A 26403-nucleotide genomic window follows, 5' to 3' on the forward strand; every position below is an offset into this window, starting at 1 on the left:
TAAGTTATCACTGCAATGTCATTACAGTTTCAGTTGGCACCACAAAGTTTTGTTGTGGTTGTTGTAGCAAACATAATTTCACCATTCTACAATAAAGCTATTGTTTTTGTGTAGGATAAAATACTTTTCAATTGTTTTAATTGTGTTCAGGAGATATTCAGTGGCATGGACAGGTGTTTGTGCAATGTAGCAGTCAGATCTGTGTCTGGCTGAAAAATACATACACCATATACCAAAGGAAAGGGGGTGCTCGTGTTTCCTCAAAAATAGATGCGATAGGACTTGGATGTCCTACAACACTCTTTGCTGTCATAAGCAAGGTTGGAGCTTATAGATCTGAGCAGCAGTGGCTCATGTGTATAACAGTGTGATAAAGGTGATGCTTCCTGAGTTTGTGGTGGCAGTGCTGTTGGTTTGGGTTGTATGCTCATGTGGTAGTCACTCCCAGTAGTTGATAGCAGGAGTGCTCCCTTGTTTTCTTATTGCTGCATCTGGCCCTCTGTTTTTGTTGTTAAAGTAGTCTGCAACTTCATGTCCTTCCCTGTTTGTGTCATGACTCATGTAACTCAGGGAAATTCAGTGTTGGCTAGCTCAGCCTTTACCAAAATCGGCCGCTAAGCTGGACTATATTTCTTTTAGTCTTTTGTTTGCTGTTAAATTGAACCTGGTATGTGTGTTTGGGTAAGGAGTCTTGAGGGTTCCCAGATAACTCAAGTGGAAGCTCATCAGGTCAACAATGATCTCAGTTTAAAGGAATTTGTGGGAAAATTTAGACCCTATTCATTCAGTGCAGTCAGATTCAGTAAACCAACAAAACGTTGTAAGCAAAGCACCAGGTGGTTTAGCTCCAAAATAGTTTTGGATATAATATGTTGAAGACCAAATTGAAAATAGGTTCTGAAACACAAGCAGTGCCAGCATTTATTTCCCAGCAGTTTGAAATAGACCTGCAGTATTTAATGTGGTAAAGGTTTAAAAATAATCCATGGAAATGGCCATTTTGGCAAGGCCTTAGCTGTCCCTTTCAGTGAAAATGGACTGCACAGCGTCGGACGCCAGTCCCAATATCTGTATTTTAAATACAGGCCTGTTTTTAAAATTTATTTATTTTACTATAGCTTCATAACTTTTCAGGATTGCAGTACCTCAAGACTTCCACTTTAGATGTGTATGCCACTGTACATGAGAGCTTAGCCATGTCAGAATAAAGCCAAAATCATTACAGGCTCCTTCAGTAACTAATATAATATTTTGTCTCTTGACAGAAAACTACCTGTTTCTGGAAACTGATATATGCATTTTGGGGGCAAAAGCCATTTTTATTTAATTGGTAACGATTGACAAATGGTTTATGTACAGTTTCACTTAGCACTGTGAAGAAGGAAAAAAAAAAAGGACAGAAATAATTTACTTAATGACCAGGCTAGAACAAAGAAAGCAGTGTTGCTGTATGACCCCTAGATTTGTTGGCATGAGCCTGGGGTTGATCTATAGTGTTTTTCTTGGCAGTAGAAAATGGATAAAGCTATTGCATGATATTTAATAACCAGCACAGAAACTCACTGGTTCAGGGTTAGAAAGGTCTGCCATGTTGAAGGTTAGAGTTCAGATACTAATTTTAATGATGACTGTTCATACAGAATTGGGTAAACTGACCAACTAGGATTTGTATTTTTCAAGGAATAACATGACATGCAGAATATCATGTTTGTGCTGTGACCATAAGGACCTCTCTACAGTATAAGCAGAACTTTATTTTGCATATTGTTTACATTATTTAACTCATATATTTGTAATTATAAGTTAATGATGCTTAGCAAAAGTGCTTCAGGGTAACAAACTAATTTGTTTAATGATTGAGTTAGCATCATTATTTAAAATGTCATAAACTGTTTTGTTGAATTGTTTAGCATAAGTTATTAGACATGGATGAGGACGTGGACGTTGCAGTGTTTTTTAAATGCTACTGTTGGTAACACGCTGGTGGCAGACTTCCTGAAGCAAGGCATAGACATGGCTCTCTGTGGGCTGGTTTTACGGACCCTGATTAGAACTAATCTTGGACTACTGTACCTTACCCAGTTTAATATTAGATAGTCCAATATTACTGCTAAGCAGGGTCTGTGAAACCAACCATAAGAATTATAGCTTCCAGATAGGTATTCTATCACCAAGGTGTTTAAAAATTCAAACTACATAAATGGCACAGTGCTGGATATTGTTAATAGTACTTAATTCTATGCCAGAAAATATAATTGTGTTAAGACCTTAGATTCTAAATCTATGACCTTGCTGCCTTGACAAAGCACATCCCATTACCCTTTACAGATTACACGAGATACAGTATATAAATTACGGGAGCAATTCGAAGTTAGCTAATAGTGCATTGGGTCTCAAATGATCTACAGTATGATTGTAATGGTTCTTTTTTAGCAAACCTGTTGGTGGCCTGTACTGCTTGTGAGCCAGATATTAATATTTTCGTCAAAATCCAAAAATGCATAACTAAAATGGAAAATGTGTGACTGATAACAAGTGATTTATGATTGAAGAGCCTTTATGCAATGATGGACTTTATTTAGATTAGAGTTTACTTCCAATAAAAATTCAATCAATTGCCAGCGGGTATTTAAAATTTAACCTTTTTAGAAGATTTAACACACACGCGCACACACACACACACACACACACACACACACACACTAAACCAAGCAAAGATAGTTACAGCACAGGATAATAAACCAGTATGAACAAAACCGTAGCTCAGAAAGGCAAGCTTTGGTGGCCTTGGGGAGAACAACAAAACAAAGGCAGGCATCTGTGTTGGTTGTACAGTGTAACATTATAATATCAAATTGTTACATAAGTACTGTTCTGTTCAGGAACACCCAGCGAGTTAAACATCATGTCTGTTTAATGTAGCACACCATCACATCCATTTATTCCATGCCATTATTTATTTTGATATAATTTTGTAATTTAACAAATCAAAATTGTCAAAATTCATGGACTTCTACTACAAAATGGGCAGTGCATGTTTTAGTACAATGTGTCGTGCATGTTTAGTGTCGGAAGTTAGTTTGTACATGAAATACTTAAAATACTGAATCCGCTGAAGGAAAGACTGTACACTTGCAGTATGATGTCACGTAATAGATATGTCTTGCTTCAGGCTTATTTATGCTAAATGGCCAAATTTAAATCTTCATTTTGTGTTTTGTCAGGGGCTGCTCAGAGCTGTACCGGATTCCAATGGTGGAGTACAAACTTGACAGTGAAGGCACCCCTTGTGAGTACAAAACCCCTTTCAGAAGGAACACAACCTGGCATCGCGTCCCCACTCCTGGTGTTCTGCCTGTTTCGCGTGCCTCTCCCATCCAAGGACCTGCTGACCGGCTGCAGGGCCAGCAGTTTCTTCAGCAGGCCCAAGCAGCCATTCCCCGCAGCACCTCCTTTGACAGAAAGCTGCCAGATGGTGCGAGGTAGTGTACTGCATTAACTTCCTTCCACTCCACATGCGGCAGTTGGACGCAAAGTTATCTTAGCCACTCTTGACTATTTGTGTTACAACTGAACTGACCGGGTTAATCACAGAGTACAAGTCATTATCTGTGGACATCCAGTGGAAAATAACTTTTGACTTAACATACACAGATTGTTTTCCCTCAAAAAAAGGGCAATGTAGCATAGTACATTTTATTGTGATCTAGAAAAACCCTTAGAAAATGATGCTGTAATCATGCTAAAAATCAAACATTTCCAGAGAAGTGATCAAGCTTGTAAGGCTTAAAGCCAAGAGTTATTGTGTCGCATAGTAGAGGCCCCTCAAAGTGGGTGCAACATAAATTTGTTAGTTTTTTTTTTGTTAATTGAAAACATTTATAAATTTAGACTCCCTCAATAAGATGATACATCAAGGGGTTACCATAATGTGTGTCTGTGTTTTTTTTTTTTTTTTTTTTTTTTTTTAAATTGTTAACTCATTTTTATGTAGGATTGATTTATCTAACGTGATTTTCATTTTCTGGTTGATATCGTTATAATTCAAATGGATAGCTTTTTTTTTTTTATAGTATGCATACATGTTTCACTCTTTTTGTTTGCACTGTTTTCACTTGTGGCAGGCTGGTGAGTAGATAGAGGCCCAGAGACAGACTGCAGTTCAAAAAAATAACGATTTTATTATAAATAACACAAAATAAAGTGCACAAGGGCAAAATAAAGATCTTTAAACACAAATAGAAAGACAACAAAACAAAACTTACAAAAATAAGGTTTCCAGGCTGGGCGATGCCTTCGCTGGATTCACAAAATTCAAAAGTACAAGCAAACCAAAAACCACCAACCTGCTTCCTCAGCTCCCTCTCCCAATGGGAAGCAGAGGCCTCCTTTTATGTCAGATGGCTGGGTGCTGATTGATCATTAATTAAGTTAATCATTTAATCAACTAATCAACCCCAGCCACCTGAACATAATAAACCCAGGCAGGTAGGGGAAATTAACCCCATCCCTGCCAATTTCTAAACGGCAGAGCTTTGCTCTGCCACAGTACCATTATACAATAAGCTTCACATTTCTATTTTAAATTATGTGCAAAATGTAGCCAACGCCACCATAGTTTGTACTTTTATAAACCAGAGTTTTCTTGTGACGTCCTTTTTTTAACTTTACAATGACAGCCTGTTGTTCATTACACTATCACAGAGGCATGCTGTGGTGGTACTGCTGTGATTTTGATAAAAAGGTCACTTTGCAGGGAAAAATGACTAGTCTGTGTGAGGTATTTTGACTTCACCTCTTACATTTCAAATGTATTGACCTTACAGTATGGGATTTATACTAGTTGCATCAGTGACCTCAATATTTTATAATTTTTTCTAAAGCCCAACATATGTAATAGTTATCCAAAAGTCTGTTTTTATATTTGTTAACTCATTGGGAGAAGTGTAATCAGAGTTTTCTGCATTTTACTTGGTAATGAGTAAGGCTATGAGCAGGTCACGGAAATTGTGAAAGTCGTAAATTTGAATGAAGTCCGTGATATTTTGGAAATGGATGTAAAAACACATCTGATTAGGCGCTTTCTTTTATTTTCTTTTAAAAAATGCAGTATGTCATGTACTGAAAATACAAATCTTCGAGTCCATAAATTATTTGGTTGCGTATGCATGCAGCATTTATGTGTAGCTATGTAGGTCAGCAAATGAGATTGCATGTAAATGGATGACACAAGATCAAATGCATCGGAGAACAGAAGTTTACGAACCTTGCAGAGGCTTTCTTTACAACATTTCAGAACCGTGGAAAACTCCTAAAACCTAGTTAATACTTCTGTCGCAGATGAATGTGATACGTTCAGCGCAGACAGCTAAAAGCTGTGCAGCTTCACTATTTGCTGTACAAAGGAACGCATCGTGTTGTAGCCATTTTGACTGATGTTCATACTTTAAATATAAACCGAGATGTATAAAAAATAAGAGATGTTGTTGGTACATCAGTCCTCTGAACCAACAGAGAACCCGAGAATTTGAAACATTAATTCGAGAGATGTGGGTATGTGACAGTGAAAGTTATTTTAGAAAGACAGGTGGAAGGTTTGATGGTTTTTTAAGGCTGTATGCCTTTCCAAAAAAGACGCATGTCGCAAGATTATAGATGACATAATTTTGACTTGTCGCACAAGGTCACAGGGGCGTAGCTAGGAATAGATTTTTACCGAGGCAAAAATCTAATTTTTGTCTAAAAAAAAAAAAAAAAAAAAACCCTGTATAGCCTGTATATGTTACAAAGGTGAAAGTTACCATCTTATAAAGCCTGGAGACTATTATTACAAACTGCAAAGCAATTCTAACTCTTTAGCCAGTGACCTAATTTGGATGATGATTGAAATTTTATGACCCATATATTTTTAAAACAAATTGTCTGTCAGAAAAACCACATTAACCTGAAATGATTCTATTCACATTGTCAGAAATATGTGATATTAAAAGGACAAGAAAAAATAGATGTTATAAATATGAATAAGTAGATGGGTTCATACCTTCATTGAGAGACATGCGTTTGGTTCACTGCTACTGAGACTGGTAAGACTGGTGCTCCTGCTGCTGGGGCTGGCAAGACTGGTGCTGACATTGCTGGGGCTGGTAAGACTGGTGCTGACCATGCTGGGAATGGTAAGACTGACGCTGACAGTGCTGGGACTGTTAAGACTGGTGTGGTCACTGCTGGGCTTGTTTTCAGCACTTAAGCAGTTGCATATTTCAAGTTACTTATAAAATGGCTGCAGTTTGGGAACCACTGCACTACAGTATTAGATAGATTCGATGGTTGAAATGTACTGTTGTAGTTACTGTTTTAAAATCTTACTTTGCTTAAGTATGCATTTATATGGAAATAAATTAAGGTTATACATGCAAATCTATGGATTTATTTTCCAAACATATTTTCGCCCTATGCAAATGTTAGTCTTAGTTAGGCAAGTGAAAGGCTCTTTTCGTGCATGAAGTGTCGAAATATACCTGCATATATGCTACTGGGGATGAGAGATTGAGCGATCTTTTTGTTATTGCAAGCCAACCTGACAGGCAAAGGCATTAGACTTAAAAATACAGGCTGGTGTTGACAAATTTGCCAGGATGAAAGCGAGACGCTACCCCCTTTTATTTGAGTTCTATTTGTAATTATCTGTGTAAACATGTTATTTAAAACTTTGCTACATATTTCTTCATTCACGGGAATGTGGTGCTTATTTAGTAATTTTTGTTCATTGGTTTATAGTTCAGAAAAACTTTTTTTTTTTTTTTGAGGAAAGCAGGTGAAATGTATCAAACTTAACTCGAGGTTGTAAGTACAGTATGAGATGCATTCAAATGGACGCTCTAAAACAGGGGTTCTCAAACCACCCTATCTTCTGGTTTTCATTTCAACTGAGCTCTCAATAACTTAACTAATCCCTTAATTTAAGTAATATTTGCTTAATTAGACCTTTTAAATTATTTTCAGCGCTTAAACAGTTGGGGAGTTCAAGTTACTTATAAAATGTTATAGCTAACTTGAAATCTGCAACTGTTTAAGAGCTGAAAACACGTACAAATGTCTAATTAAGCAAATTATTAGTTAAATTAAGGGTACAGTTAAGTAATTGAGAGCTCAGTTGGAATGAAAACCAGCAGACACAGGGGGTCCTCAGGACTGAGTTTGAGAAGCCCTGATCTAAAATAGAGTTAAATTGCATTCTTGCCCCTGGCTCTTTTTGTAACGGCCATGGGTGACAATTTTTTTTTTTTTCCACTGATCTGAGAGTAGTCTAATTTCCCTAGCTGTGTGTGTCTATATATATATATATATTTCTCATTCGTGACACTATTTGGTTTAGAGAATGATCAATGTTGACACAACTGTACCCTTGAATTCACTTGAGCCAGATCATAAAGATCTTATACTAAGCGGATCTTGATCAGGCTCCACTGATCCCTAATCTTGATCCAATTCTGGAGCTACACGCAGTGTAGCTAGGGAAACTGACCAATGAGAAGCAAACATGTCTGTGTGGCGGGAAGTTTCAATACCCCAGCTGTCAGATATGTACAGTCTGAGATCCCAGTAATGTTATGAAGAAATGGCAAATATAATAATAATAATATAATAAACATGTGGGCACATTATTAAAAATAAATCTTTAGGTATATTTCTGTCCTTTTTTTTTTTTTCAGCTGCCTCAATGTATGCTTGTGGCAAAGTGCCCCACCCCTGTGTGTATTTTGTGTTGTATGTTGTGTGTTAATGTTGATGTATAGTCATTGGTACATGGGATATAAATGGGTCTGTGTAACATGAGTGTTTAAAATGTATATTTGTATTTAGGCACAAGGATTGCACAGCACTTCACGTGCAAGTAAAATGTAATAATATGTGAGCACGAGGAATTGTACTTTTATTAATTCACGTGCAGTTGTACTGCGACTCCATTTGAATGATTGATTAGCAATCGAGTCTCGGTACAGCTGCATTAAAGCAACATGTTTTCACTCACTCGAGGTTGTGTGTTTGGTGAGTGGAGAATGGGATTGGAGACGGAGGTAATAATCAAAGTAATAGTTAAAATATCGGCTCACCTTGTTTGTTGTGTAGTCCGTTTTGTTTGTCTATTTATTTTGGCGAAAGCGCCATGTCCTTTGTTTTGTTTGTCTTTACAACCTTTTATTTTCTGTCTGTTCATTATTAAATGCTGAGCGAAACCAATCGCTCAGCTTCACCAAACTCCACCTCTCTGTTTATTTCCTCATTCCTGTTTCTGGTCTGACGTCACCCACTACAGCTGTCTTTGTGACAATGCTATGCCCGAGTCGGAGACACGAGTCCGACCAGTGAGCTTGAGGGTGGAGATTTGCTGGGCTGGTCTTTGTCCTCCAGAGGCTGATAGCCTGCGGACATCCCCTGTCGAGTTCTTTTGTGAAGAAAGAGCCTTTGGTTCCTGAGCTGTTTGGGGAATAGCTGTGGTGAAGGAGGAAAATCATAATAATAATAGTAATTGGGCATTCAAAATTGGGAGAAAATAGAGGGTAAAAATAATTGGAGATTCTAACTAAAATAAAGAAAACATATGTATTTTCTGTATTGATTATATTTGTACGTGGAGAAGTTGCTTTGTTCCATTTAACACGTTAACTGCAGTACAATCTCAAAAAAGATCATTAGTGGCTTTTTCAAGTTTTTCTCTGAGGTGAGTGCTCTGGGGTTGCTTCCAACATTCACACTGTGACACACACCACATATCAATTTAATGTGTTAATCGACATCACATGTCATCACTAAAAAAATTCTCGGTGCCCTGTCCTTCTAAAAGGTCTTAACATTGTGTCGCTCTATTATGCTAGCCTAATGAACTTGAAGGGTTATGTGTTTGTATTTCACTTGCCATCAGTGCTTTAAAGTCTCCACATTCCAAATGCTGGTGCCTGAAGTGCTGTGTGTCATGTTTCACGTTGAGATTTGGAACATTTCTGTTGGTTGATACTGAGACACACAGTTAGGCTCCTATAAATAGGATTTGGCCATCTGCTTTGAGCAAATATATTGCCTTCCTTTTTATATGCAAAGGAAAAGGAACAATTTTCAAATTCACTTAATCCCCACCCCCCCCCCCAAAAAAAAGCAATTGCCATATGTTTTGATAAACAGTTCAGCATAGAATGCCATTCTTTTGAAAAAGGAAACATTGTGTTCTTTCTCAAAGACTGAACTAAAATGTAGATTAGGAGAGCCAGTGGCTCACTTTTGACCCTTGTTTATTTTCTGTGACATGATGAGATTTGATGATTGCAAGAGAATGAGTGAGATTACAGATAATCCCTGTGAACCAGTTTGTCTCGATGAACCACCCTGTATGAATAACTGACTTTGATTTATAAAGTGTAATTGCACAAGACAGTTTGCTTTTGACTGTTAAACTACTGTATTAATGCAATAACTGATTATATTCAACCTATGCAAATACTAAATAGCAATATGTCCTCTGTCTTATTTGTAGGCCAACTCAAGATGTTGAAAACCCCCAGATACCTAGGTGCACTAAAAGCGATGCCGGTCAGCACTACAGAAGTTCTCCAAGCAACCAGTCATCGTCCAGCGACCCTGGGCCTGGTGGAAGCAGCAGTTGGGCACAGCAGGCAGGATATGAAGGGTATTTAATTACTACTTATTACTACAGATTTATTTTCTTCTTCAAGCATTGGGCATGCAGACCAGTCTGTTACAAGATAATCCACTGGCATTTGCTATGTCTTGGTTGCTGCTGCCCAGTGATCTAGACAGTCTGGCGTACAACCAATATGTTCGCAGATCTGGTTACAATTACACCTGGGCCTCTTTAGTCTGTCTTCCTGGAGGCCAGCCAAAGGTTACCAGTAGAATACTCATTTTAGACGAACCAGGATTATTTTTATTATGTTTTTGTCTTTAAACAGCAGCACACCTTTTTAATGTATGTCCTTTTTGTTCCTGTTTGTTTACAAAAATCTTGGCACTGTTACCTTTGCTTGTGTCAAGAAGTTAACATTTAATGTCTCCACTCCGGTACTGAGTTAGAACTCTGTTCATATAGAGAACAGTGTCCTTGACGAAGAAAATGCAATATATGTAATGATGAAATGAATTTGTTAACTGAGACAATGAAAGCTGTGCCTTTACAGCTGCAGAGGACACTAAAAGTCTGAGCTCAGTTGGCAGAGGTGACAGTATTACAACATTGTAAACTAACCAGAACGTGTTTAATCTTTGTTACAGTTTGGTTCAATTGTGTAAAATTAATTTCCAGTAAAGCTAAGTACATATACTTCACTGATTTGAATTGCTGCCACATTTTCAAATGACCATCCTTAACCTGACGCATTTGACCAACATGAAGTAATTTAGCCTCAATCATGTAACCTATCCAGGTATTTATATAACAAGTTCCAGACATGTAAACTTCAGCAAAAAGGCAGTAGGCAGTGGCACGCCATACAGCAGGAAGCAGCTTGAGAGAGGGCCACTGTCCATAAAAGTCTAGCTTGGCTGCACCAGCAGATATAGAACTGAAGTATTGCCATTCACATGCATTGTCTCCTTTGCAATATGTACAATTCTAGGTATTAAAACTTGAGGTAAGAGGCTTAATACTCTTTGGTGATACTATATATTCTAAGTAGGATTAATATCCAGAATATAAAGCATGTCAATATATTGTAATTCATTTGCCCTTTCTTGTTCATTTGCCAGGAAGTATTTAAGTTGAAGGCTTGTGACAGACTGCAATTAGGAATTATTAGATCTCTATAAAGCAGGGAGGGGGAGGGGTTTACCTCAAAATATGCTCAATTTCTAAGGTACATTGCCTCCTTGTTGATAAAAAATACTATTCCCTCCCTGTTATTACTTTGTATAGAATAAACAAAAAAAAACATCTTGTGACAGATCCTATTTCTTTCCCAAGGTGTCAGTCCCCTGTTCTGCATGATTACCCAGGCGAGCCATCTGGCAATCTGGCAGATGGCGATGGACCACGAGAGAGGGAAGGAACTTTTGAAAGGACCAGGTCTACTGGTAACTTGTTTAATATTGGCATCTCAAGTTGCATGTTTGGAAATTGCTGTAGTATGTGTGTGTGGTGGGGATGTGGTTAATGTTTACTTCAGAATTCAAGGAAATTCCTTTTTGAATTTGAAATTCACATTGTAAAGAGATTTGTTTAGTGTTTCATGTGTTGTGTTACAGATGCAAAGTGGCACATACCATCCACCAAGATATTAAATTCGTTGAAAGATAAAGGCCTGCAGAAGGAAACAAGTGGGAAAGACTCACCAAACAAATTTTCACATGTAAGTCTATTTTAGTACTAATATATATTAAGTTGAAAAATTACCATATTCAAATTAGGCTTTTTTAGAACAATTTTTAATGTATGGAAGAGTTTTTGTCAGGTAATTTCCATGTGCTACAGTGTTTGATTATACTTTAAAATTTACTGTGTATTATTAGTACAAACAGATGCGGACGGGGATGCATATAGCAGTTTAATCCAAATAAAATTAGGGCCAAAACCACATTTTTTCAAGTGTGGCAAAGAGGTCATTCCATTCGACACGGTCAAATGCTTTTTCAGCATCAAGAGACACAAGGACTTCTGGAGGCAATTTGGATGAGGAGGAGTAAATTATATTGAGTAGTCTGTGTAAATTAAAGAGTTTCTTCCCTGTGTAAAACCAGTTTGATCTAATGAGATTAAAGAGGGAAGGACCTGTTCAAGATGATGGGCCAGGACCTTAGAGAGGATTTTAAAATCAGCGTTGAGAGAGATGAGCCTATATGAACTGCATTGTAGGGGATCCTTGTCTTTCTTCAGTAGAAGAAATATAGAAGCTTGAGAAAGTGCAAGAGGGAGGATTCCTGAAGAGAGTGAATCTCTGAAAACAAGAAAGCAGCAGGGAAAGAGAAGCAGAGAATTTCTTGTAAAATTCCACAGGAAATCCATCTGGACCAAGGGATTTGCCACTTTGCATAGATCTGATGGCTTGTTCTATCTCTGGGAGAGAGACTGGTTCCTCCAGAGCAGTTTTGGACTGTTGGTCGACAGTAGGAATATTAAGGTTATGAAAGAGAGAAATAAAGGAGGATTGAACTTTACAAATTCATTACACTATGTAACACAATTTTTGTTCCTGGGTAGTAAGTGTTATTTCCTAATTGCTTATGCCTCAAAAGTATAGAAAATGGCTATTATTCCCCACAAACTTTGCTTTTGTGACCAGGACAGTGATATTTCAAAATGTCACTATTTCCAATGGGAAAACGGGCAAATGTGTGTCTTTTCGTTCACATAAAGTCAGAAAAAAACAACATATGAATCCAAATTAACATGTATTTATACTAAAGTAATACAAAAATGACTACAAAAGATTTAGAAGTGAGTAGTTTTTTGAGATTTACTATTATACTGTACTTACTACCCAGGAACAAAAAAAAAATAAATTGTTACACGGTGTTATTTATGTCTCGTGGATTGACCGGCTTTGTCTCCAAAATCATATGCAGTGTGACAGAACTTGAGAAGCAGCTGCTCAGCATATTTAATGGACAGCAGGTCAAACTCTGTCTGTAACTGAAGACGCCCCTTATATGGGTTAGGTGTAGGGGAAGAAGCCTAATGCTTATCGAGTTGTAAAATAAGGTCAGTAAGTTCAGGAAGTCTGGCAGATTCTTGCTTTTTTACTCTAGAGGTATTACAAATTATTTGCCCACGCAGATAGGCTTTGAGGGCTTCCCATAAGGTGGAATTGGAGATCTCTGGGCTGGAGTTAGTTTCAATGAAAAAAAAATATTTCAGAAGAAATAAATCGGACAAATTCTCCATTGGAAAGCAAGAGGGGGTTAAGCCGCCAGGTCTTACGAGAAAAAGAACAGTCAGGGAAGGATAGCTCTACTGATACAGGGGCATGGTCAGCGATCACAATGCTGTGATAGGAGCAGGTTTTAACCAATGAAAGAAGCCTATTGTCCAGCAGGAAATAGTCTATGCGGGAGAAAGAGTGGTGGACAGGAGAAAAGAAAGAGTAGGCCCTAGCGGTAGGACACATAAATCTCCATGGGTCCGATACCCTATACTAGTCAAGAAAGGAACGTAAGGCTAAGGCCGATTTAGAAAGAGAGGCTGGTTTTGTAGATGAGCGATCAAGACACAAAAAAAAATCACCTCCAAGGATTAAATGGCGGGTGTGAATGTCTGGCAAAGATGAAAGTAACTTGGCTATCATCCCAGCTGGGAGTGTAAATGTCGGCCAGAATCACCGGGGTATTACAGAGATTGCCTGTCACGATCACATGCCTTCCATTAGAATCAGCGATTACTTGGTTAACAGTAAAGGGATATCTTTATGAATTAATATTGCTGCCCCTTTGGATTTGGAATGAAATTTAGAGTGGAACAGCTGCCCCACCCATCCCCTACGAATACGAAATTGATCAGTGGTACGAAAATGAGTTTCCTGGAGGAAAGCTATGCCCACCTTTTAGATGTAAAAGATGGCTTAGTAATTTTATTTCATTTAACTGGGTGGTTGAGCCCTTTAACATTCCAAGTGATAAAGTTAATAGGGCGCTCGCCCGCGGGAACCCTTCTATTTACCATTCACTAATAAGGGTGAAAAATAAATAAATATTGCTGTTCACCAAAAGGTTCCCATCCAACTTGACGGTGCTTGAGCAATTTTGCAAAGAAGAATGGGCAAAAATTGCAGTATACAGATGTGCAAAGCTGGTAGAGACTTATCCAAATAGACTCTTGGCTGTAATTGCTGCCAAAGGTGCCTCTACCAAATATTGACTCAAGGGGGTGGATACTTATGCAATTAATTATTTACTGTTTTGTATTTGTAATTAATTTAGAACAATTTGTAGATTTTATTTTTTCACTTTGACATTAAGGACTTTTTTTGTGTTGATTAGTGGCAAAAACTCCTAATTAAATCCATTTTGATTCCATGTTGTAACACAATAAAATGTGGAGAAGTCCAAGGGAGGTGGGGGGTGAATACTTTTGAGAGCCACTGTAGTTTAAGGTCCATTGACATTTTAGGTTTGAAATGTGTGAAAATCCTATTGGGTTCACAGACTTTCTCAGCATTGTGTGTGTGTGTGTGTGTGTGTGTTTGTATTATATATATATAATATATATATATCTATATATATTATATATAATATATATATATATATATATATATATATATATATATGTGTGTGTGTGTTATATATACATATTTATTTGTTTAGTCCATCTTATTAAAAATTAAAGATATTTAAATATTATATATCACAATTTTCAAAGAATATTATTTGAAATAAAGCATGTTTATCTCACAATAATCTTATCAAATTTGGGAGATTTCAGTGTCAGAAATGATAACGTGTCATATTTTTCAAGAGCAGTGTGGTCTCTGGCAGGATGGCATTTGTTTATCAGATAACTAACTCTTCTTAATTTAAGTTTTTGACTCTTGCAATTTAACTTTCTATTTGTCTGTGAAAAACATTAATTATTGCATTTCTTGGCCAACTTGCCTTCGTCATTTTCTCAGTATTGACACAATGTTAATGGTCTTTGCTTGTTCTGGTTATTTCCACTAATGTTAGCTTTATGGTCACAGTAGGCATATATTGCAAAATACTTATTTGTTTAGTGCCTTGACAATTAAGACTGCTCATAACTGAATAAAATGAGTGACTGTACCTTAAACATCACAGCACAGTGGGAAGCATACCAGAGTTCTTCATGCAGTGAAATTTTTGAATACCAGTGTGCCACTCTTGGATAACAGCTGTCTCAAAATGGGTTAATTTCCATCTGTACTTTCTTCAAACTACAAAAAACTATGTAAGAAGAATGTTTGTTATAGACTGTAACTAGTGGAGGGCACATTCTGTTATAAAAGCTAGTGTTGCAAATTACATACCTAAACCAACATGTTTTTATTTTTTGGTAGATACCCCTGCACATTTTCATGAAATGTCACCAAAATATGTATTTTTTCTTTGTACAAAGTCAGTGGGAAATCATTGATTCGTAATTGGACACAATAATCTGGCCTTAATTTCCTTAGAAATTACATTTGTGAAATGTGAAGAACTGTGCCCTTTCTACATTTCCATATCCTTGCCAAAAATGTTTTTGTTTACAAATGATTATGCTTTGTTGTTTTCCCGGCAGAGTGGAGATAAAAATTCCAGTCATTCCAGCAGCAACACCTTATCAAGCAATGCGTCGAGCAACAGTGATGACAAGCACTTTGGCTCAGGGGATCTCATGGATCCTGAGACGCTGGGATTAACTTACATTAAAGGGGCTTCAACCGACAGTGGGATTGACACCGCCCCATGCATCCCACCCAATGCTATGGCAGCCATGCATTTGGTAGGCAGCCAGGCAGCCCAACACATCCGGGCTGAGCAGATGATACAGTGGGCAGATCATCAAGAAGATGCAGGGCCAGAGGAAGAGCAAGCCAACCTGTTCGATGTCCAGAGCTATGCCTCTGCTATAGCAGCTATAGCAGCCAGCCACGTTACAGAAGGAATTATCGGAGACCTCAGTGAAATCTCATCCCACTCCAGGTATATATTGTGCCTCCTGTCAATTTTACTATGTACAGCTCTCTCTTGCATAAGATTTTTAATTATTGCGCTATGAAAACTACATGGTGTGCTTGAATGTTGGTGTTCTTTTGGTAGTGTAATAAGAATGTTTTCTTTTGTTTCTGTAGTGTTAGTAATAACACTAATGCAATGTACAGTTCACAATTTATTAGTCTATTTTTTGTTTTCTGCACAGATAAGATATAAGGGTATGTGAATTCACATAACTATTGAAGTTCAATACAGTAGAACCTATCCGATCCTGTAAGATACAATACCCTATATTAACCAGTGGAGCTCTTGCATGTGTCATTTACACATGCTGCAACCAACTGAACGGTACAGAGGGAAACTGATCCATGCACATATTATGGGTCTAAAAGAGTACATTCAGCTCTTTGCAGGACAGAATGGATTCAGTTGCAGGTAAAAAAAAAAAAAAAAAAAAAGATGGTGTATTTGAGAATTCAGTTTCACTTTTTACATGCGGTCACTTCACGTAAAACAAGCTGCCCAGTTTAACCATGTTCAATAAAAGAAAACAAGAACAAGATAGCAAAGGGTTAATTACTGTACAGTTAAAAAGCTGAAACCATGATTTTTTCACTGATTTTTTTTTTTTTTTTGTTGAAAGCCATTTAACATGCACTTAACAGTGATATATATATAGTATAGTAAATTGCCTTATACATTGTTCCAGTGCTTTGTTTTGCAATAATTGTTGCATATTTTCTTTGTATAAATATGCAGTACTGTACTTTGGTGTTTTACACTCTGATGTACCTGGCACTATAATGCCACGATATGGATAAAGCAACTACAATGTAATATAACTCCTCCCTCAGAGATACAGTATTTTCATGTATCTGATGAACCCCTGGAACCAATTAAATTGGATAGGACAGGTTCTACTGTACCCTGTTTCATTGAGCTGCATTTATAGCTGCAGGTTACCGTTGTTATAAAAGAAAAAGGTATATAAACAGCGCTAAACCACAAAGTATAATTACTTTTAAAAAGTGGTTAAAAGTGGTTTAGATGCTCTTAACAAGATTCTGTAAAAAGGACAGGAGTAATCTTATTCCCTCTTGTTCTTTTAGTGCAAAACATTTCTATAGTAAATTATCTGTTGTAACCTCTGCATGAGCTCATAGTTTTGTGGTGCACTGTCTAGTACTACTTTTTTGACGAGTTGTGCTTCACTTTGTCAGATCCACATGCTGGATTAGAATATAGATGCTCCAGTTTGAAATTTAAAGATGTGGCAATTGGTCTTGATTTTTAAAGGTATGCCTTACTACAGTAGTTTAATTTTATGACGTGACATATTCATAAGCAGATGAAATAATTTATCATACAATACAATCTATGACATATGACAGGTCCAAGAACACATGATGGCAGTGGGTGTTTACTCATAGACCAACCCTGGGTATTGTAGCCTGATTCACACTAGTGTACTGAGACTAAAGTACCTGACAGTTTCAAACATATTGTACATCATTGTGTTTAAAATCCAAACATTTGAAGCATTCTTTTAATCTGATGTTTGTCTGTGCCTTGCAAAGGAAATGTGGTCAGCAGCCCAAAGACCAAGTGACAGTGATATTATCAGATGAGTGTTTGATCATCAGCTCTATATGCCCTATCACACTGCACTGCCATAAGCACAGCAAATTGTTTATGACATGCCCTGAATCCATAACCATTCCTTTACAGTCTCATTCTCACAGTTTATTTGAAAACAAAACCTCCCGTCGTTTGTGAATATTTTGTTTGTAAGTACAGGCTCCTGTTGTGTCCGTGTGCGTTTTGTTTTTTATAGGGTGATTTTTGTGGTTGTTTCCTCTTGAGCTGCATAACTACAAGGATTTAAATCATTTTCTTAGCCCTCATTAGCATAACTTCTCAAAGATACTACTGGTACTGGATCCCCAACCCTACTGTGCTGCACCTAGGAAACTACTGTATGTGAATAAGGACAGTACTGCCGTCCAGCTTGATACATTGGCTTCCCCAGAATTTAAGTAAAAATAAAGTCTGTGAAACAGTAGTGCACAGTGAGCGTGTGGTTCAGGCTGGGCTTTAAAACATTGGTGTTGCTTGAAGCCATAGCTGGGTGTACTAGTCTGTTCAGCATTTGTGTTGAACTCCTTTGTGTGTTTCTGTTTGTTCTATTTAGCAGTTCGCACCACTCAGGAAGTCCTTCCACACGCAGTTCAAAGAACAGTGTTTCCTTGGACACTTCCAAGGTCTTCATAATGTCTCAGAATAGCAGTCAGCAGGTCTCTGGGTCATAAGCAAGTTCGACAAGGCGCTGTCAGCAAGTACCTGAAAGGGTGGAAAAAAACTCAGGGCAGCCCACCATCTGAAGAGTCTGACATTACAGAATGTGGGAGGTGAGGTGTGAAATGGAAAATACATGTAGAACAGATGGGCTATGGTGAACCACTGCAGTAATTTATTATGGATATGACTTCAAATCTGTAACTTTTCACTGAGCCTGATTTATTCTTCTAGAAATTTGTCCAAGGTTTCCAAATATTTTGTTTAAAAATAAGAACATGGATTTAATGTTTCACAACACTTTTTGTAATGTAAAAACTGAATAAAGCAGAAGGGAATCTAAATTAGTATCTTATCAGTAGTAAAAAAATAAATAATAAAAAGGAACAACCAATATGATACACATGTCAAGTGGCAGTTGTTACATGCAACGTGCATCGTCATAAATCCACTGAATTTAAATTAGTTGATTTTAGTGCTAATTTATCATCTAGGATGGACTCTATATAGATGAATTAAATGAAAATAAACCTTGTCTATGTATCGCATGCCTATTTTTGTAACCAGCCGTCCTAGTCTTTGTAGCTCGTGTTTTCTGTGTCCTAACGAAGGCTACACATGGAGAGGCATGCTAGAATGTGGGTCACAACTTTAGAATTTCAGTATAAGATCCTTCTTGTGTGTGACCTTCATTATAAATTTCTATTCAGGGGTTCACATAACTTTTACCATTAGGTTCTCACGGGAGTACCAGCAGAAATGGTTTGCTACACACCAAAATTAGGGGTCATCATCCAAGTCGCTCTCTAGCTCTATCTCCTCCTCCTCTGACAGTTCAGAGAATTGGGATGGCAGTGTCAGAGACCACAACAATAGTTTCTGAATGTTTATGTAGGAGTTTGGGTTTCTGGTTATTACAATTAACAAATCATCTCCATTATTTCAATATCCTACCACCGTATCACCATCTTGGGGATTCAAAAGAAAAACCCACTTTGTCACTTTATTAGTGTTGTTGAAACGTTAGCCTGATGGCACATCAGTATTTATATAAGGATATAACTGAGGGTGAAAAATATAGTATTTTAAGTAAAATGGTTACGTAAATGTATTTTTTTAATTAAACTTACATTTAAATGTAATAGCTTTCAGCATCGACACCTCTTCTCACCGCTGGTCAGTTTGTGAAGTGAAATGTCAGCAAGCTTGCTTAATGCCATGCTGCATAACTGCATCCCTCTTCTCTGAATGGATGGCTTAATAGAGATCCCTGCTGTCATTGGTTGTTTCAAGTGCCCATTTAAAGAAAATGATTGATGTTATGAACGTGGTTCCACCTTTCACTCCATTTTTTTTTTTTTTTATGAAGTTGAAACAGCCAATAATAGCGCAAGCAGGGAGGGACTGTAGTTAAACTGGAACCCTCCTGGAGATTGTTGACAGAGCCCAGAGACCCTGAGCCACTGGGAAAAACGCAGAGGTTAGGCAGGTGTGGCTTACCTTGCAAGCGTGAGCGCCCTTAATGCCCTTATGAAAAATGCTCTTCTGTTAAAAAATGTACTGACTGTACACCTTTGTGTCCTAAAGAACAATATGGAAGCTCGCATTTTTCTTAATTTGTTTGCATGCTTACCTGCATACCAGTTAATTGAACCCCTGTCTATGTCACTTCTTGAAATGTGGAAGCGCCATCTGGTCAAGATTGTTTATTTAGTTCCAGTGCTTGTGCTAATTTGATTTATTTTAAATAGCTGAAATTTATTTTAAAAACCACAAATAAACCAGTGCTGCTTCTGAAATATTTAGAAACATACTTCATTTTAAATCGATCCTAGGTTGTAATAACACCCTGCTCCTTTTAATAGTGTTTGTGATGGCGTGAGTGTGTGTTTTTGCTTGTGTGTGAGGTAGGCTCTTGACCTTTCATTGCTTTGAAAATTTCTTAAAATTACTAGATTTCTTATATGTCTTTGCTGGCTTGGCTAGTTGGGGTATTCCATACATCAGAAAGATGATCTTTATTTCTGAGGCCCCATAAGTTTGCTTCAGGTCTTCACTAAGTGGCTATTTAGTTATGTATGTCTTTCCATGAGATTATGGCATTCAAGTGTACATCGGTGACCTGCATGGCATTGACATTCCAGTGTGTCTTTTCCATGCCATATGTCATCCTATCAGTTTTCATATCCAGTATTGTCTGCACAGGAGCCTTTTTCAAATAGAGCCTGCAGGTCACTAGGTCAGTTAACATTATCGAGGCATGCTTGTTTAAGAACTTCCACTGCTGTAGCATGTAGCTGTAATAGGATTCCAGTTTTTGCTATATTTTAGATCCTCAGAAGTAAATTAAAAAAAAAGTGTTAAATCAACAGGAAAACAATGAGGGAGTTGCACTTTTTTTTTTTTTTTTTTTTTTTTTTTTTTAAAAAACATGGGTTCTAACACCTTTTAATAAACCTTGGTATTTTGCTAGTCTTTTTTGTATTACTAGTCTGCTTAGCTCTGCTTCAAATACTGCTAAAAACGCCTTAAATTGTGATTTACATTTTTGAGATTTAAGAGCAATAATACAAATTGCAGTCTAAAACCACTGACCTAGCAGACGAAGCACGTTTTAAATGCAAGTTTCTCAGTCGCATGCCAAGTGCTTAACTGTCATCCTGTCAAGTGATGGACTGCTTCAAGGGACAAATCCAGACTAGACTGTGACCTTGGTGGTTGATTTACCAACTGCTGAAACCTGCCTGGAGAACTGCTGTTTGCAATTCAGTTTACATTATCAGTAGGTTGGTATTTGCCATTACTGTACATTGTAATGTTTATAAAAATAGACCTGTCAATCATGTAAATATTCATCCCATTTATTCTTCTTTATGAGTGTGCATAGAAAGCATATGGAGTAAAGAGAAAAACATGTGTTGAGGTATATAGCATTCTTTCCATTTGACTAACAATACACAGTGTGCAATTACCCCAAGAAGTTAATACAAATTGTGGAATATTAGGTACATGACAAAAGCTTGTCATGCATAGATACATGTCCAGCTGTTCTTTGTTTCACAATTCTATGCATAGGTGTTTTCCAGCCTTCAGATCTGGTTTAAACTAGGCATACTTTAAATCCCTCGATTAAGCTGTCAAAATCTTTATGGTTGAACTCTTATGACACCAGGCATTCTCCTTACCATGTGATAGTCACATGCTACAGCATGCTGGCTCTTAGGCTAGACGGTTCTAAGATCCGATTCGCAAAAACTCGTTTTGTTTCTCTTTCAACCGTAAGATGATTTGCCATGATGATGTACAGTCAGTGGCAGAGGAATAGCCAGTGCAACTGCACAGGGGCCCTGCACATGAAATGTGTTTGTTTTTATATGTGGAGGATGAGTGAGGTGCCATCCGCCACGATATTGTTTTGTTTTTAGTTTGTATTTATTGAAGAATGGGATCCTCCCTGCCTCTGTACATATTTTGTATTTACCTTGTATTATGATTTATTTATTGTATTTATGTAACGGTGTAGCCATGTGTTTTTGTATTGTGTTGCCGCATGGATGGGAAGCGCCATCCACTTTAATAAACTTGTGCAGATTGTGGCCGAGGGGTAATAGAATAATTACTAGCTAGTTAAACCCCTTGGCCACGATATATAAGCCTGCAGTTCTCCCTGCTCTGGGTGGGTGTTTTGAAGGAGTGAGCAAGAGAGGCGTGTAAGAATAATAAGTATGATCAGTGAAGGCTACTGCCCAGTCTGATCACAGTAGTATTGTGTTCATAATTTTTGTTTTTTGTTAAAACCTTTATTTTTGCTCTGTGAGCACTGTTTTTTGTTAATATTGTGTTAAAAAATAAACGGTGCCACAGCTTCTTTTGCCCTGCAGTACTGCCTTGGTGTTTCTTCCTGCATTCTGACCTGATGTCACCATTCAGCCAAACCTGTCAAGTTTGGGAAAAAATATTTAACAGTCACAATATCCTTCTCATTTAGATTTGCATATGAACCTTCATATTTACATCATTGTAGCTACCGGTGCCAGTAATTCACTTTTTATCCTCCCATGTCCCAACACCACTATTCTCTTTTAACAAAACAAACAAAAAATTAGAAAATGTATCAGAGATTTCCTTTAACCTGATTGGTCAATACAAGGGCTTAAATATCTCATAAAGGACCTGAAATGTCACGTATAATCACTGTTCCAAATCTTTCCACCCAAAAAATATTTAAATACAGCATTTGTGTATTTTTTCTGCTTTTTGAAAGAATCTCTGTTCTTGTACACGCCCTCTGAATGTGACTGTGACTAGTCTGCTTCCTCCCTGTCCTATCTCTCTATTTAAATGTAGTATAGCAAATAAAGTAAAATACATCGAGAATAAGGTTTGCTGTCCAGCAGCAATACAGTAACTACAATACTATAGCGACTAGTCTCTGGTTTGAATGGTGAGTTGAAATCAAACAACTTCCTGCAGTTTGATTTACTTTCAGGAACGTTATTTAAGCATATCATAGGCACGTCGCATCTCTTCTCTAAAGCTAGGAGAAGGAGGCTTTAACTTTTTGAACACAAAATGAACAAGTTACTGAACAAACAGCATGATTGGGATTAATACATACTGCAGATAAGTAGATATTTGAATTAAATTTTATTTGATTTATTTTGCTATTAAATGTTCGGACCCAACGGTAAGTTAAATACTGAAACACAAATACACGAACATGCACTCCAATCCAAATAAAAAAAGAATAAGCTAGCTGTACTTTTATTCTTTACGTGTTTTACAAACGGTGCACAAACCCTGTTTTGCTTTTCTGTTAACATTAATTGATGATTAACCTAATGACCTTTGCTCATGACATCAAAACAGGAATAAGAAGATATTTAAACATTCTTCCAAATAGTTGCTGCTAACCCGGCTAATTTTTCTTAACAATCAAACATTTCTTTTTACTTTTGAATGACAATATTTATGTACTTGTATTTCTCTTAGGAGACTATATGGTGATGCAACGGAAATGCCAATGTCTTGTCAGCTCCAGACTCCCGGAAGAGAGACTAAGCGCCAGCCAAGCTTTACCAAGGAGGATTTTCTGAAGATGATGCTACCAGACAGCCCCCCTGTGGAAGAGAGCAGGAGGAAGGTTAGTCATGACTTTAGTCTGTACACCTGTCACAGACAATTTGCACAGGCAACCCATTGGTATTTCAAAAATCATCGAAAACAGTAGACCACAAAAACGTTAAGCTTGCTAGAAAAGCATAAGAAGGAATAATGCTGGGATACAGTCACCTTAAAAATCTGTGAACCACTGCTTTTGGCTTAACTGAAAATACATGCACGTTCTGGTTGCATACAAGCTATAGTAATTTTGTTAATTATTAATAATTTACCGTTATTAAACACCACACCAATGAATTTACCATGAAAACACATTTTTGAGCATCGTATTGCTTGTTAGGGCTATCCTTTTAAGAAGGCTTTGTTCCCTTCACACTATGAAATGGAATAAAATGTAATTTTACAACAGCACTGGACATACAGCCCAGTTGCATTCCAGTGATAAAATAAGTCTGATTGCGTTATCTCCTTCAGAGAGTGGTTTATTTCAACCAAGATATATTTTAGTTTATTTTTCTAGTTCCCATTTGAACTTATTTAGTGTAAATGTAAGCACTGTGGACATATCTCAGCCTGAATTTTCTTTTAAACGCATATCCTGACAGTTACTCACTGTAGTGTTTTATATGCTTTAAAGTATATATTGGGTGAGAGATTTTCCTGTTTTATATAGCCACAGTGCCTATAGTAAGTATTCACCCCCCTTGGATGTTTTCACAGTTGGTTGTGTTACAACCTGAAATCTTGATTCATTTAAATGGAATTTTTTTCCTTTGATTCACACAACCTACTCAACACTTTGAAGAGGCAAGAGCATTTTTAATGTGAAATAGCAGTTAATGAAAAATAAAAAAAAAATGAAATGTCTTGGTTAGATAAGTATTCCTTCCCCCCCCCCCCCCCCCCCCCCCCCCCCCCCCCCCCGAGTCAATACTTGGTAGAACCACCTTTGGCAGCAATTACAGCTGTGAGTCTTTTGGGGCAAGTCTATACCAGGTTTGCACATCTGGATCGTGCAACATTCGCCCATTCTTGGCAAAATTGTTCAAAATCTGTCAAGTTGAATGGAGATCGTTGATGGACAGCAATCTTCAAGTCTTGCCACAGATTCTCAATCGGATTAAAGTCCGGGCATTGACTGGGCCACTCTAGGACATTCACTTTCTTGTTTTTAAGCCACTCCAGTGTCACTTTGGCTGTGTGCTTGGAATTGTTTGCCACGTATCCTGTTGAAAGGTGAATCGCTGTCCCAGTCTTGGGTATTTTACAGACTGAAGCAGGTTTTCCTCAAGGATTTGCCCGTATTTAGCTCCATCCATTTTGCCCTCTACCCTGACAAGCTTCCCAGTCCCTGCCGATGAAAAGCCACCACCATGCCTCATATTAGGGATGATGCCTGGGTGATGTGCTGTGTTGCGTTTGCACCAGACAACACTTTGCATTTAGGTCAAATAGTTCAATTTTTGTTTCATCGGACCACATAATCTTTTGCCACATATTTTCAGAGTCTCCCACTTGCCTTTTTGCAAATTCAAGGCAGGATTTTACATGGGTTTTTTTCAGAAATGGCTTTCTTCTTGCCACACTTCCATACAGGCCAGATTTGTGGAGTACCTCAGCTATTGTTGACCCATGGACAGTTTCTCCCATCTCAGCCATGGAACGCTGTAGGTCTTTCAGAGTTGTCATTAGCCTCTTGGTGGCTTCTCTGACCAATGCCCTTCTTACCTGGCTGCTCAGTTTGGGAGGATGGCCTGCTCTAGCAGATTCTGGGTGGTACCGCATACCTTCCACTTCTCAATGATCGACTTGACTGTGCTCCAAAAGATATTCAATGCCTTTTGAATTATTTTTATACCCCTCCCCTGATCTGTGCCTTTCCACAACTCTATCCCGGAGTTGTTTTGCAAGCTCCTTGGTCTTCATCGTAGTATTTTTGCTTTGAATGCACTACCCAACTGTGGGACCTTACAGAGACAGGTGTATTTAATCTAAAATCATGTGAACCACTTTTATTGCACACAGATGGACTCCATTTAACTTATTGTATGAATTCTAAAGACAGTCGGTTGCACCTGAGCTTATTTAGGAGTTTCATAGCAAAGGGGGGGGGGGGGGGGGGGGGAATGATTATCTAATGAAGACTTATCTAATGAAGACTTTTCAGGTTTTTATTTTTAATTGATTTGTTTTTTCAGCCCACCCCACCCCCTCATTTTTTCATACATTGAAAGTGTTGAGTACATTGTGTGAATCAAAGGAAAATGCATCAAGATTTCAGGTTGTAATACAACAAACTGTGAAAACGTCCAAGGGCGATGAATACTTCCTATAGGCACTGTATAGATGCAAGCCTGGAAAGTACCATGGCCATAAGGTTGATCTAAGTCATTATCATTTTTAAGTCTAATTTATTTAATTACACTTGGAATTCATTATCAGCCAGGAAAGGCTGCAAAGAGTGCATACAATGGAGCTATATTTAGACACTGTATTCTGCTTACTATTTAAAACACTTTCCAACAACATGTCCAGAGAGGAAGCACTAACTGTACTATTGTGTGCAGAGAATGAGCTAGGCATAAGGATTACAGCATTTTGGAAAATTAATCAGAGGAGGTATGCTGAATGCATGATAGTACTATAACAATGGTCTGTGTGTATTTTGCTGCCTTGCGCTGGCTTCAGCTGCATCCTCAGAGGGCTGGAGTTCATATGTCAAAAATCCAGTGTAATGACTGGCTTCCAAATGAGCTTGTGTGTGCTAGAACAGGTAGTAATACTAGCAAACCTGGAAAATGTGAACGCATTATTGAACAGTTATGGAGTGGAAAATGAGGAATTCAATACTCCTGAGAAGACTCATCAATTGGTAAATAAGAACATAAGAACATAAGAACATAAGAAAGTTTACAAACGAGAGGAGGCCATTCGGCCCATCTTGCTCGTTTGGTTGTTAGTAGCTTATTGATCCCAAAATCTCATCAAGCAGCTTCTTGAAGGATCCCAGGGTGTCAGCTTCAACAACATTACTGGGGAGTTGATTCCAGACCCTCACAATTCTCTGTGTAAAAAAGTGTCTCCTATTTTCTGTTCTGAATGCCCCTTTTTCTAAACTCCATTTGTGACCCCTGGTCCTTGTTTCTTTTTTCAGGCTGAAAAAGTCCCTTGGGTCGACACTGTCAATACCTTTTAGAATTTTGAATGCTTGAATTAGGTCGCCACGTAGTCTTCTTTGTTCAAGACTGAACAGATTCAATTCTTTTAGCCTGTCTGCATATGACATGCCTTTTAAGCCCGGAATAATTCTGGTCGCTCTTCTTTGCACTCTTT

At 37.7% G+C, this 26403-nt stretch overlaps 1 protein-coding gene across 4 annotated transcripts in view; it reads left to right on the top strand.

Annotated features, from left to right (window-relative positions):
* LOC121316068 (signal-induced proliferation-associated 1-like protein 2) overlaps window positions 1–26403 on the top strand; it is a 150329-nt gene that overhangs the window by 97441 nt on the left and 26485 nt on the right. For all 4 annotated transcript variants that reach the window (XM_041250804.1, XM_041250805.1, XM_041250802.1 and 1 more), the window contains exons 10-15: window positions 3225–3482; window positions 9530–9682; window positions 10973–11082; window positions 11254–11357; window positions 15239–15642; window positions 22942–23092. In XM_041250804.1, coding sequence (XP_041106738.1) covers window positions 3225–3482; window positions 9530–9682; window positions 10973–11082; window positions 11254–11357; window positions 15239–15642; window positions 22942–23092 — 1180 coding nt within the window. The remainder of the gene's footprint in view (window positions 1–3224; window positions 3483–9529; window positions 9683–10972; window positions 11083–11253; window positions 11358–15238; window positions 15643–22941; window positions 23093–26403) is intronic.

This window comes from Polyodon spathula, chromosome 5, assembly GCF_017654505.1.
Source record: "Polyodon spathula isolate WHYD16114869_AA chromosome 5, ASM1765450v1, whole genome shotgun sequence".
NCBI lineage: Eukaryota > Metazoa > Chordata > Actinopteri > Acipenseriformes > Polyodontidae > Polyodon > Polyodon spathula.